This window comes from Episyrphus balteatus, chromosome 1, assembly GCF_945859705.1.
Source record: "Episyrphus balteatus chromosome 1, idEpiBalt1.1, whole genome shotgun sequence".
NCBI classification, from domain to species: Eukaryota; Metazoa; Arthropoda; class Insecta; order Diptera; family Syrphidae; genus Episyrphus; species Episyrphus balteatus.
Genome location: NC_079134.1, coordinates 43,097,370 through 43,111,702, shown reverse-complemented (window position 1 = coordinate 43,111,702; position 14,333 = coordinate 43,097,370). Strand labels below are relative to the sequence as shown.

The following is a 14,333-nucleotide window of genomic DNA, read 5'->3' as shown; positions in this document are numbered from 1 at the left end:
AGATTTGTTATTCACGTTTCAATCAACATAGCTTTTTCTCATTTTAATTTAAATTTTTGAAATAGGGACAGTTGAATTATATTTACAGCAGTTGCTGAACACTTCTACAATTAAGTATTAACAGTTCGGATCGGAATGAAAAAGCACTTTTTGACAAATGTCAAAAAGACATTTATCTTCATTCTGTTTTCACAATATGACGCTGTTCACATTGATCGGACAACAGTGACTCATTTTGACATTTCTATGAGTTAAATGATTTTAAATGAGTTTGAAATTTTCTGTCTCTCTTGGCAATCTCTTTCTTAACACACTACAGAAACGTCAAAATTTGTTGGTGGAGTGAGGCCAATGTGAACACCGTTATTTAATGGTACAAAAATGACATTCTGTTTAGTTAGTTCTGTTTGATTAAAATTTTAACAAAAATGTTAAAGTCCACATCAGAATGGGGTATTCTTTCTCAATAATACAAATTTTTTGAAATTAGTATTATTTGAAGTTAAAAACTCGAATTTATTTCCTATCTTAGGCGTCTTAAAAGATTTAAGATGAGTAAAATGGGAAATCTGGCAAGCTAGTAAAGGGTCGGTTACAGTTTTCAAAGCACCTACAGCAATATATCAGCTCATTGAAATGAGTTGGCGTATTTTCACACCTAGCTAAGTAGCCAATTTAGATTCACTTCATCTGCTGACAACAATAAAGTATAAATAATAATGACTGATATTATAAATGCCTTTCTATATTTAGTACATTGCTTTTATTAATTTAAATATAATTTAATGAGAAGCCACATTTAGGCAAAACATAGTCAGATCTAATCAATTTTAATAAGTTAGCATGACAATTCTCGACAGATTGCTAACCATACTGCTGCCATTTGTTTCAATTTGACTCCTAGCGTCAAGGTTAACAAACTATTGAAATAGTTCAATAAAACACCATCGAGTCTATAAGTATCAGAAAAAAAATCAAACAGTAGCCTCAAATTGACTTCTTTAATTGCTTCAACTTAAACGAATTGTATATATGTAAAAGTGTAGAAGTTAATAAAATTTAAGTTTTCTGAAAGAAAAAAAAGATAGATAATAATAAACATAAATTTTCTCGATAAACAAATTTGTTCTTGTAATGAACTTTATGTCAATGAACTTCGGTTCTTTCTATAAGTTGATTATAATTCCTCAGTGACCAGGTGCTATGAATTTCAAATATTTATTTAAATTTTTACCAAAACCCAGTCTATCAGTTTATATAAATAAAATATGGTCACCATAATAATAAAAGTCCATATGTTCTGAGTCATTTTTATGGAAATAATAATAATGAAAATGCATTTTTCAACTTCATATCAAGAAAGATGAAATGCATGACTATTTTTAGGATTTCCCCCCTTTTGTACTTTAGTTCAACTGATTGTTCTGGTAGCTAAAAATAAAAATCCAAATCCAACTGAAAAGGATGAGCGTTGAGAACTATTTGTAATGCGTGTGTAAGATTTTCCCTCTTTTTTGAATTATTGGCGTGTGCCATGATGTGGGATTGTGCGTGTTCCCAATCTTTTTCCTATTTAAAATGACAAATGACAAATTAGTCATCATTTTGGTTAGAGTGTAAAAGTGGGTGATAGGAAAATTTAAAACACTTGGCACTGATCCACATAAATTTAAATGTGACCATGAAAATTGTTGCTCACAAAGTTACTAGACTTTTCATAAGGCAAGGACAAATACAAAACGCATTTTGTCGCGCCAAGATGTCTCGTAATTTTTTACGAACATTCGACTCTGCCAAATATATGTACATACCTATGTTAGTACTCATATTTCCATTCAACATCTTTTACTCTTCAGACAAAAAGGCATTAGAATTAGTCGGTAGATTATAGCAGCGTTCCTTTGGGGATGGTTGACTACACAAAAGTAGATGATTAGTAGATCTAGTACAACAATCTACCTCATATAATCCCTTCGAGTAGATTAGATTAAATGTGTAGTTTTATTAGGTACTAGATTTCTAATCATGAGTGGTCTACCTCATACAAATGAACGCAACTTATGCTGAGACCTCAACTAACAAACGTTACCCTATTCCCAGGTGTGTTCCATTCAGCTGCTTTGAAGTTCCATTTTTGACATATTATATTATGCTCTATGAGATCATAGCGAGTGGCTTCACAGGGACTGTCCAAGCGCCTATACAACAATTTCCCTCCTAAAAAGCTTTACAAATGATAACTTTGCTTTTGTAAGGCTTTAAAGAAGCAATATTATAAGTTCGGCGGCTACAAACAGAACTAACGTCTAAGTGTCAAATAGACATTGTGTCAAATAGACATTGTGTCAAATAGATATGTGTCAAATAGATAAGTGTCAAATGGACAGTGGCAGTGCAGCGCAAAATATGTATTAAAGTTTCAAAATGGCCGATCTTCAAATGCGATCTTTTGCTGAAACAGAAAATATGAAGCTGACTGTCGGCAACTTTCGATAACTTTTAAAGTGGTAAGATGGTGACGTTAGACACAATATCAAATATGTATGCAAATACACAACTTGCTTGCAAATGCTTTATAAAAGAACACCTTTAAGGCTGCAAATACTTCTATAATCTCTTATTACAAAGTGTTTTATTTAACGGTAAATAATATCTCATTCATTTAGTCATCACTTTTCAGTTTCCATCTGTCAAAGGTTTTTATTTTTCTCCTTTTTTCCTTCTTAAAGAAATGAAGTTTCATCTTGATAAAAGTGCGTATATACTAATGATTCTCATCGAGTCCCTGTTTTAATTGCAACCGCACGATAATACAAACCACACACATCGCCCTATATCTAAAAACTCTCTGTGTGGAACATAAATATACTAGTCTAAGATATTCAATTGCTATGCGTGCACCTACATTCATATAGCTGTATACATATATTGCCCTCCAATCATTTTAAACATCCGCACGAGTAACATCTTTGTGCTCCATCATCATCATCATTAATTTGTATATCTCACAAATTCATCAGGCTAATATAGAGCTCTATATAGTATACAACAAGTCTTTGACAAACAGGAGAGAGAATGAGGGTAGAAGCGTATGACCTTAGAGGCGGTAGAAGTAGAAGACGCCACTCTATACAAAATGAATAAGTTCATATCGCGGTTAAATTGGTTTCAATTGGAAAGTGTACCCCAAGTCTTGACTTTTTGACTTTCTACTCTGATGACAGAAATAAAAAATTTACCTACATCACTTTGTTTTGCATAAAATTACTTTTTTCAACCGAAAATTAAAAAAATTGTAGTAAGTTGAGGTTTTTTTTGACAGGTCCGAACGAAATTTGAGGTTCCGTGATTGAAAATTTGACAGTTAGTGATGGAAATGGCATTTTAAATAATTCTGCTTCTTTAAAGCTCTACAGAAGCAACATTAGCATCTGTAAGGCCTTATACAAGCATCACTATGTGTGTCGCATAAAGGCTTGGCCACACCGGAGGGTATGCGGTAGCGGTATGGGTAGAGGTAACGGTACTTGTATGAACAAAATTTCAAACTGACATATCAACGTTCAGATGTGGAATTTTTTTTCATACAAATATCGTTACCGGTACCCGTACCGCTACCGCATACCCTCCGGTGTGGCCAAGCCTTAAATTAACTTTTTGCTACCGAAAAATAAAAATGTAGTAGATGAGGATTTTTTAACAAGCCAGGAAATTTGACGTTCCGCGACTGAAAATTTGACAGTTAGTGAAGACAATATTATTTTCAACTATTCTGCTTCTTTAAACCTTAAGTAACAATAGCATCTGTAAGGCTTTATACAAGCAGAATTGTTAGTTGGGTTGGGCCTGTTAAGTTGTAACTACCTTGACTTTTAACCATTAATTTGAAGAGGTGAATTGACCTGCCACAGTTCTTCTGGAGTAGAAAAATACTCACCACAGTTCTTTAATTTTTCATTTAGACGTTAACCTATACCTTCGCTTAATTTTTTGTAGGTATGTAATCAAACGCAATGTGATTGTGAAGGCTTAAAAGGAGCCCCTGGTACAATTGGTCCAGAGGGAGTACAAGGAATGGAAGGAACACCTGGTGATGTTGGCCCTGAAGGTCCCATTGGTCGAACTGGTGAAGATGGTGACGTAGGCGAGTATGGTATGAAGGGAGACAAAGGACACCGTGTAAGTACATTAGTTTGTAGTAAAACTTCAAGTTACTACTATGCTTTTTTTGTCTGAATATAGGGTGACATTGGTGAAACCGGACGACCTGGACTACAAGGACCAAGGGTAATATTCACCACACTGTAATTGAAACGATAAAAAATCTATAAAATCAAAATAATAATTTTAGGGACCCCCTGGTGGTGATGGACCTCAAGGTCCCCACGGTATTGATGGGTGCAATGGACAAGAAGGAGCTATGGGTATTCCCGGTGAGCCTGGTGAGCTTGGTCGACGTGGTCCTCTAGGTAAACCCGGTCCATCTGGACCGACTGGTGAAGCCGGTGATGGTGGTACCAACTCTAAGGGAACCAAGGGAGTTCGCGGTACAGAGGGTCTAGCTGGTAGAAATGGTCCTGAAGGTCGTACTGGTATGAAAGGTTTCAAAGGTGACATTGGATTTGCTGGATTAGATGGACCTAAAGGTGACATGGGTATGCAGGGAATCAAAGGTGACAAAGCCGAACCCTATGACCCACTTATTGGAACTGGCCAAAAGGGAGAAAAAGGAGAGCCTGCCGAACAGGTTACTCGTTTGGGTGGTTTTACAAGACAAAATACCGAAAAGGGAAAGCGAGGCGATAAGGGTGGTCAAGGTTCTAAAGGAATGAAAGGTCTTATTGGTGAATATGGTGAAGTTGGACGTACTGGTCAACCTGGTCAGCGTGGTGATGAAGGTTCACCTGGTGAACGTGGTAAGCCTGGACGAGTTGGTGAGGCTGGTATTGCTGGTGAAAAAGGTCATAAAGGTGCACCTGGTTACAATGGAGCTGATGGTTACAATGGTTTCCCTGGTGGTATGGGTGAGCCAGGTTATGATGGTACTCCTGGAATTCAAGGACCAATGGGTCCTCCCGGTATTTATGACCCAAATTTGGATGAAATATCACCTGGATCTGAAGGACCTCAAGGTGATTTGGGTGAGCCAGGTCTAATGGGTGTTAATGGTATTCCTGGACAGCCAGGACGACGTGGACACATGGGTCCAGCAGGACCACCTGGTGATAATGGACTTGATGGAAATCCTGGAAAACGTGGAGTTTCGATAAGAGGACAGCCCGGAGATCGTGGTGAGATTGGTGCCCCAGGACCTCAAGGTGAAATTGGACCAGCTGGACCAATTGGCCGTGTTGGACAAAGAGGAAGTGATGGTTTGGATATATTGGGACCCAAGGGTTATCCTGGTGATGCTGGTCGACCAGGGTTACATGGATACAGAGGTGATCGTGGAGAAGCTGGTTTGCCCGGTGAGAAAGGTCTACCCGGTGAGGGAGTTGATATTGTTGGACCCCCTGGTGATGAAGGTCGTCCCGGTGTTCGTGGACCTCCTGGATCAGATGGTTATGATGGGCTCCCAGGTTATGTAGGAGATAAGGGTGAACGAGGAGATGACTGTGGCGTTTGCCCACCAGGCCCACGAGGTTTGAAAGGAGCAATGGGAGACAATGGTTTCGCCGGATTACCCGGTTTATCTGGAAAACCTGGTTTAAGTGGACCTAGAGGACCAAAAGGACAATCTGGACGTCCAGGAATGAAAGGATTTAAGGGTGTTCAAGGACCAAGTGGAATCCCTGGAGAATTAGGACGACCTGGTATTGCTGGTAGAGACGGTGGAGTGATAACTATTGGTAATTTACCTGGAACTGAAAAAGGTGATTATGGTGACCGAGGTGAACGTGGAGAGCAAGGTGAACAAGGTGAAAAGGGTTTCCCTGGATATCCTGGAAGAGCTGGCGCTATTGGAGAGTATGGTTCACGTGGTGAATTTGGTGATCCAGGTCTACCAGGACGTGACGGTTTAGATGGTGTAGATGGAAGAGATGGACAAAAGGGAGCTGCAGCAGATACTCCATTTTATTTCCTGATTGGTGACTCTGGTTTAGATGGAAGAGCGTAAGTTCATTTGAATATATCCATATATTTTGAATAAAATTAATTAATTTAATTTACAGCGGCCAAAAAGGAGAGACAGGAAGCTTTGGTTTGAAGGGTCAAAAGGGAGAACCTGGTCCAGGACCAATTATTGATAACGCAGGTGATCGTGGAGATAAAGGAAACAATGGCCCAGCAGGACCTGCCGGCCCCAAGGGACAAACTGGTGAAGAAGGTTTCCCTGGACCACGAGGTGACATTGGTTTAGTCGGTCCAGCTATTCAAGGAGCTCCAGGAAACAAAGGTTACCCAGGTCTTCTGGGAGACCCAGGCAGGCCTGGAGCACCAGGAACCCCTGGATTAGATGGTGCACCTGGTTTACCTGGTTTAGAAGGAAGGAAAGGACAAAGAGGAGATCCTGGTCTAAGCATTCTTCCCGGTGAAATTGGTAAAGAGGGTTACCCTGGTGTTAAAGGAGAAATGGGTGACAAAGGTTTTGCTGGCTTCCCTGGTCCTGTTGGTCGTGAAGGAATTCGTGGACCTAAAGGTGACAAGGGTGACGATGGTCCTCTTGGTTTGCTTGGTCTTGCTGGCAGAAAAGGACAGCGTGGAGATATAATTCCAGGTCCTCCCGGTTTTGTTGGTGAACCAGGTCGTGATGGTAGAACAGCACCACATGGACAAAAGGGACAGAAGGGTGAGATCGGACCGGTTGGACCAGTTGGTGTTCAAGGTGCGAAGGGAAATATTGGTTTACCTGGACGCAGAGGAGAAACTGGTGATGCTGGATTACAAGGAGTTCATGGAGTAGCTGGAAGTGAGGGTTATCAAGGTATTGCTGGTATGCCAGGAGATCGTGGTGATATGGGTCTTGACGGACTTCGAGGAGACATTGGACCTCGAGGTGAACCTGGACCTATGGGACCTAAAGGAGAACTTGGTAACTTGGGATATGTTGGTCGTTCTGGAAAACCTGGATTTAATGGTCGCAAGGGAGCAATGGGTGATCGAGGTTTTATTGGTGCCCAAGGTCGTAAGGGAGAACGTGCTTTTAGCGGTCTTAAAGGCGAGGAAGGTATTCCTGGATATGTAGGACTACCTGGATTAAATGGTCTTCCCGGTGCCAAGGGTGAACGTGGACCAGAAGGAGATTTGGGACTTGCTTTTGACGGGCCTCAAGGTCCTAAGGGAATTAAGGGCTTGGATGGTCTAAACGGTCTTCCCGGAATCAATGGATCAGAAGGTGAACGTGGTGACTATGGTGAAGATGGTCCTCAAGGAGAACTTGGTGAACCAGGTATGGATGGTTTGCCCGCTTTAAGAGCTAGAGATGGTTTATATGGACTCAAGGGTGAAATGGGACCTCGTGGAGACTTTGGACCTATGGGACCTAAAGGAGACTTTGGAGAACCAGGTTACTTTGGAAGACCAGGGCAAAAGGGAGAACGCGGAGATTACGGATTGGAAGGTGTGCAAGGTCTTCAAGGAGAACGTGGTGATGTTGGAGAAGAAGGTAGACCAGGACGCGCATATTCTGGAGTCGCACCAAAAGGACTCAAAGGTGAACCTGGTCTTGTTGGCCGAACTGGTGAGACAGGTGCACAAGGAATACAAGGAGAAATCGGATACCCAGGTGCTATGGGAGCACGTGGTGATCTTGGTATGATTGGTGGCCCAGGAATCGATGGTATGCCCGGATTCAAGGGTGAAATGGGAGATCGAGGTAACCGAGGTCCCCAAGGTGCCTACCCAGAAAACGTTGAGCGTGGTGATGAAGGTGAAGCTGGCTATGATGGACTTGTTGGACGACCAGGACGTGAGGGTCAAAAGGGTGCCCCAGGTGAACAAGGTGAATATGGAGTAAATGGTTTGATTGGTCTTCCTGGACCCGAAGTTGAAGGAATCAAGGGAATGATTGGTGATATTGGTTACACTGGTCCTCCTGGTAGAAATGGACTGCCTGGACACTTTGGTGCTAAGGGTGAACGTGGTGACACCGGTTTCAAGGGTGAACAAGGAGAAGTTGGTATCGCAATTCGTGGACGTACCGGAGATGTTGGAGATGTCGGTCCACCTGGTTTGGATGGTTCCCCCGGACAAAAGGGTGAAGCCGGTGAAGTTGGACCAACTGGACGTTTCGGAGCAATGGGTATGCGAGGTCCACGTGGTCCTGAAGGTGATATCGGTTGGAGTGGTATTGATGGTCTTCCTGGATTGGATGGTGACAAGGGAGAAGCCGGTGTCACTTTCCCATTCGAACTTGCACTTCCTGGCGATCGTGGTGAAGCTGGTTTGCCTGGATTCAAGGGTGAACGAGGTGAAGAAGGAGAAATGGGCGAAATTGGTCTAATGGGATACCGTGGATTAAAGGGTTTGCAAGGAGATGTTGGTGAAGAAGGATTAATGGGACCTGATGGAGCACCTGGTGAAATGGGTATGCAAGGTCCAGCTGGTTTCCCTGGCCGAAATGGTCTTCAAGGTGCTAGAGGAGAACGTGGTGATCGTGCTCCACCACCACCACCAGCCAAGAGCCGTGGTTTTGTATTCGCACGTCATTCGCAAACTATTCAAGTACCAGATTGTCCAGCTAACACAAACAAACTTTGGGAAGGTTATTCTATTGCCGGAAATATCGGCAGCTCTAGAGCAGTTGGCCAGGATTTGGGAGCTCCAGGATCTTGCTTGATGCGTTTCACAACAATGCCTTTCATGTTCTGTGATTTCAACAATGTTTGTAACTATGCTCAAAACAACGATGACAGCATGTGGTTGTCTACAGCCGAACCAATGTCTCTGACAATGGCACCAATCGAATCTAGGGATCTTATGAAATATATTTCAAGGTAAGTTTAGGAATGGTTTCACTATAGAATGGATATAAACTTTTACTTTTAGGTGCGTTGTCTGCGAGACAACAACAAAGGTTATTTCTCTACACAGTCAAAGTATGTCAATTCCAGACTGTCCAAATGGATGGGAAGAGCTTTGGACCGGTTACAGTTACTTGATGGTAAGTCCAATGAACGCTTTTGCATGAGTTATGTTTTAATTTGGTTTGGTTTACCTGTAGACTACCACCGATAACAGTGGAGGTTTTGGACAAAACCTTGTTTCACCCGGTTCATGTTTGTTGGAATTCCGAGCTAACCCAGTTATCGAGTGTCACGGACATGGACGTTGCAACTACTACGATCCATTAGCATCATTCTGGTTGAGTGTCATTGAAGAACATGAACAATGGACAGTTCCAAGGCAAAGTACCCTCAAGGCTGATCATACGAGCAAAGTCAGCAGGTACTAAAAGCTTATAACCTCTTTCATAACTGAGAGCATAAGTCTTATGTTTGTTTGGATTTTTTTTCTTTCAGATGTTCAGTCTGCCGAAGACGTAACAGCTCTTTGATTAATAGGGTCCCTATTGTACCACTTGCAACAGCTTTCAGACGTGGTGAAGAACGTGAACGTGTTTACATTCCACAACCACCAAGGCCACAAAATGCTTACCGTCCTAGCCCAAGGTACAACAGGCAAAGGCCAAGGCGTCCCCCACGCGATCTACAAGCATCATCGTAGATGATTTTTTAATAGTTCCGTAACGAATTTTTTGTTAAATTTTCCTCTTATTTCTAATTACTCTAAACTACTAATTTTTGTTGTCATATTGAATAATTATATAGTTGTGACGCTTTTTCGAGAAATGAGGATTAGACATTTAAAAATTAACAAAACGTGCCATTCTTTATTTTATTTGTATCCAAATGTTAAAAATGTTTAACTTTGTAGTTTTTGTTAGTTTCAAGATCAAAACTTCAGTCACACAAATAACATTTTCAACATTATTATACGAACTTTGTAGTTTTTTTTAGTAATAATTCTATTGAATAGTTTTTATATACCTAACTTTTTTTTCTAATAGATATACCCTAAATAGGTTAATCCTCAATTAAAATACCTACCGCTATATTTATCAATTAAATTTAATTAAATACAAAAAAGTGAAATGGTATTTTGAGAATGAAACTTACTGCCAAAAATGTAAATAAAATAAATAAATGTTATTATGATTCAATCAAAGAAAATAATAAAATCAACAAATGTTAAAATTATAACAACGAAAAATAAAATACCAATAAAAGAACCAAGTATTTTTTAAGTGAAAGTATGTTTTTTATAATCCATCAAAAAAAGTTTCTTGTTTTTTATTGTTTGAATTTATAGAATTTACAAGCCGTTATGCAATTTTAAGTTCTTTTAAACACTCAGACTGAGATTCCTGAATTTAATTAAACTTAAACTCGCTTACTTCATGACTTTTTCCTCTTGATGGCGCAACAATAGAAATATACAAGGCCCATGTTCAGCAGACAAAAAAGACGCTTCCACCGATACCTCATTTGTTGAATTATGCTCAATAGTTTAAAAGTTATAAGGGAACATACAACTGAATAAAAACCAAATTTTTTTCAAAAAATAAAAATAACTCAGCAACCAGACCTCAGAGAAACTTTTGGTTTTCAGCTATGAATAGAGCTAAAGAAGACCTTTCTTTTGATGTCTCACTCGATGAATTTGGAGGAAATTTTTTAAAATGCATTTTTTTCGGCAAGGGGTTAACCTTGATTTTTTCTCGAAAATCTGAAAAAAATAAATTTGTAATATTTTCACCTAAAATCATAGTCCTATTCATTGTGAACTCATATCTGTAAATCAAAACTTGTTTCGAGACTTTGGTCAAAAGATATCAGTTTCGGAATGTAAGAAAAATTAGGAAAATAATATATTTGGATGCAAATAACTCAGCAACCAGACCTCAAAGAAACTTTTGGTTTTCAGTTATGAATAGAGCTTAAGAAGACCTTTCTTTTGACGTCTCACTCTATGAATTTGGAGGAAATTTTTTAAAATGCAATTTTTTCGGCAAGGGGTTAACCTTGATTTTTTCTCGAAAATCTGAAAAAAATAAATTTGTAATATTTTCACCTAAAATCATAGTCCTATTTATTGTGAACTCAACTGTTAACCAAAACTTGTTTCGAGACTTTGGTCAAAAGATATCACCTTCGGAATGTAAGAAAAATTAGGAAAATAATATATTTGGATGCAAATAACTCAGCAACCAGACCTCAAAGAAACTTTTGGTTTTCAGTTATGAATAGACCTTAAGAAGACCTTTCTTTTGATGTCTCACTCGATGAATTTGTTTCGAGACTTTGGTCAAAAGTTATCTGCTTAGGAATATAAGAAAAAGAAGGAAAAAATATGTTTGGTTGGAAATATCTCAACAACTAGACCTCAAAGAAACTTTTGGTTTTGAGCTATGAATTGAGCTTGAGAAGACCTTTCTTTTGATGTCTCACTCGATGAATTTGGAGGAAATTTTTAAAAATGCATTTTTTTCGGCAAGGGGTTAACCTGAGTTTTTCTCGAAAATCTGAAAAAAATAAATTTTTAATTTTTTCACCTAAACTCAAAGGTCTGTTCAATGGGAACTCAAATCTGTGAACCAAAACTTGTTTCGAGACTTTGGACAGAAGATATCAGCTTCGGAATGTAAGAAAAATAAGGAAAAAAAAATATGCTTGGTTGGAAATATCTCAGCAACCAGGGCCCCTGTTCTGTAAGTTTATCACTGGCGATAAACGTTTTTCAACGTCTCTAAAATTCATTTTCTTCCATAAATAAAGCAAATTTTCTTTCAAATTCAGAATTTATGAATTGAGAAATTATGATTTTGAACGAAATTTCTTTTATTTTGATAAGATAAAATGCATTTTAAAGTCATTCAAATATTTTATCGCCCGTTATAAAAGTTACAGAACATGGGCACAGACCTCAAAGAATAACTCAGCAACCAGACCTCAAAGAAACTTTTGGTTTTGAGCTATGAATAGAGCTTGAGAAGACCTTTCTTTTGATGTCTCACTCGATGAATTTAGAGAACATTTTTTAAAATGCAATTTTTTCGGCAAGGGGTTAACCTTGATTTTTTCTAGAAACTCTGAAAAAAATAAATTTGTAATATTTTCACCTAAAATCATAGTCCTATTCATTGTGAACTCATATCTGTAAACCAAAACTTGTTTCGAGACTTTGGTCAAAAGATATCACCTTCAGAATGTTAGAAAAATTAGGAAAATAATATATTTGGATGCAAATAACTCAGCAACCAGACATCAAAGAAACTTTTGGTTTTCAGTTATGAATAGAGCTTAAGAAGACCTTTCTTTTGACGTCTCACTCGATGAATTTGGAGGAAATTTTTTAAAATGCAATTTTTTCGGCATTGATTTTTTCTCGAAAATCTGAAAAAAATAAATTTGTAATATTTTCACCTAAAATCATAGTCCTATTCATTGTGAACTTATATCTGTTAACCAAAACTTGTTTCGAGACTTTGGTCAAAAGATATCACCTTCGGAATGTAAGAAAAATTAGGAAAATAATATATTTGGATGCAAATAACTCAGCAACCAGACATCAAAGAAACTTTTGGTTTTGAGCTATAAATAGAGCTCACGAAGACCTTTCTTTTGATGTCTCACTCGATGAATTTGGAGGAAATTTTTAAAAATGCATTTTTTTCGGCAAGGGTTGAACCTTGAGTTTTTCTCGAAAATCTGAAAAAAATAAATTTGTAATTTTTTCACCTAAACTCAAAGGTCTGTTCAATGGGAACTCAAATCTGTGAACCAAAACTTGTTTCGAGACTTTGGACAGAAGATATCAGCTTCGGAATGTAAGAAAAATAAGGAAAAAAAATATGTTTGGTTGGAAATATCTCAGCAACCAGACCTCAAAGAATTTTTTGGTTTTCAGTTATGAATAGACCTTAAGAAGACCTTTCTTTTGATGTCTCACTCGATGAATTTGGAGGAAATTTTTAAAAAATGCATTTTTTTTCGTCAAGGGGTTAACCTTGATTTTTTCTCGAAAATCTGTGAAAAATATATTTGTAATTTTTTCATAAAAATGCATAAGTCTGTTCAATATGAACTCATATCTGTGAACCAAAACTTGTTTCGAGACTTTGGTCTCAGCTTTGGTTTCAGCTTCGGAATGTAAGCTATAAATAGAGCTTAAAAAGACCTTTTTTTTGATTATTGAAATAATGGAAGTTATTTTAGATCTCTTCGGAGAATTAAAAAGAATAGTATTTCATTTGAAATCAGAATTAGGAATCAACATTTATTTTTATAAAATCTAAAAACTTAAAACAAAATGAAAGCTATATTAATTTTAACAAAGTAATTCATAACAAGTAAATTTCAACACTCCCACTAAAATTAATGCTTGCCAAGACCTACAGCTTCTAAAAATTTTTTTATACTGTCTTTAGTGACGGCTTTTGTGAGAGCATCTGCTTTCATTTCTTGTGATGAAACATGAAGTAATTTAATTGATTGGTCTTCAATATGTTGACGAATGAAATGATGTCGAACATCTATGTGCTTGGTTCTAGCATGAAAAGTGTTTGCAGATGCTAGACTGAGAGCACTTTTGCTATCGCAATATAAAATTATAGGGGATAGCACTTTTTCGTCAAGTTCCTCCTTCAGTTGTTTGAACCACAGAGCTTCTTGAGTTCCATTACCAAGCGACATATATTCGGCTTCTGTCGTAAAAAGAGCAACGGTAGGTTGTCTTCTTGTGGCCCAAGTTATAGCACCACTTTGGTCTAAAAACAGATTTCCACTTACTGAACGTCTGTCATTCACATCTGAAGCCCAATCTGCATCGCAAAACCCTTGAATAGTAGATTTTAAATCTTGCTTGTAAATCAGTTTGAAATCCATTGTGCCTTTCAGATATCGAAATATCCGTTTAACTGCTTCCCAATGTGATTTCGTCGGGTTATTGCAAAATCGACTAACATTGTTGATTGCAAAGGATATATCGGGTCTTGAGACTTGTGATATATATAACAAACTGCCTACGGCTTCTCGATAAGGAACGTTTGTCAACTGCTCATCGTTTGTATCACATTTAACAAGCTTCTGACCAGGATCCATAGGAGTAGAGACGGCATTGCAATCCACCATGTTGAATTTTGTAAGCATATCATGGATGTGCTGTTCTTGGTCAAGTGTGACTTTTCCTTTTTCTTGTGTTATACGCATACCTAAGACAAACTTTGCCTTACCAATATCTTTCATGTGAAATTTTTCTAAAAGAGCTGTTCTTAAAGCAGTTTCCAATTTCTTATCATTTGTTACGAATGACTATGATTGAACAAATTGGAG

General features: G+C 38.2%; 1 protein-coding gene across 1 annotated transcript in view; it reads left to right on the top strand.

Annotated features, from left to right (window-relative positions):
• Positions 1-9,941, top strand: part of LOC129905802 (collagen alpha-1(I) chain) — a 37,000-nt gene extending 27,059 nt beyond the window's left edge. Inside the window, exons 3-9 of the mRNA XM_055981381.1 lie at positions 3,997-4,179; positions 4,243-4,287; positions 4,352-6,114; positions 6,174-8,936; positions 8,989-9,103; positions 9,164-9,387; positions 9,462-9,941. Coding sequence (XP_055837356.1) covers positions 3,997-4,179; positions 4,243-4,287; positions 4,352-6,114; positions 6,174-8,936; positions 8,989-9,103; positions 9,164-9,387; positions 9,462-9,666 — 5,298 coding nt within the window. The 3' untranslated portion in view covers positions 9,667-9,941. The remainder of the gene's footprint in view (positions 1-3,996; positions 4,180-4,242; positions 4,288-4,351; positions 6,115-6,173; positions 8,937-8,988; positions 9,104-9,163; positions 9,388-9,461) is intronic.
• The last annotated feature ends 4,392 nt before the right edge of the window (positions 9,942-14,333 follow it).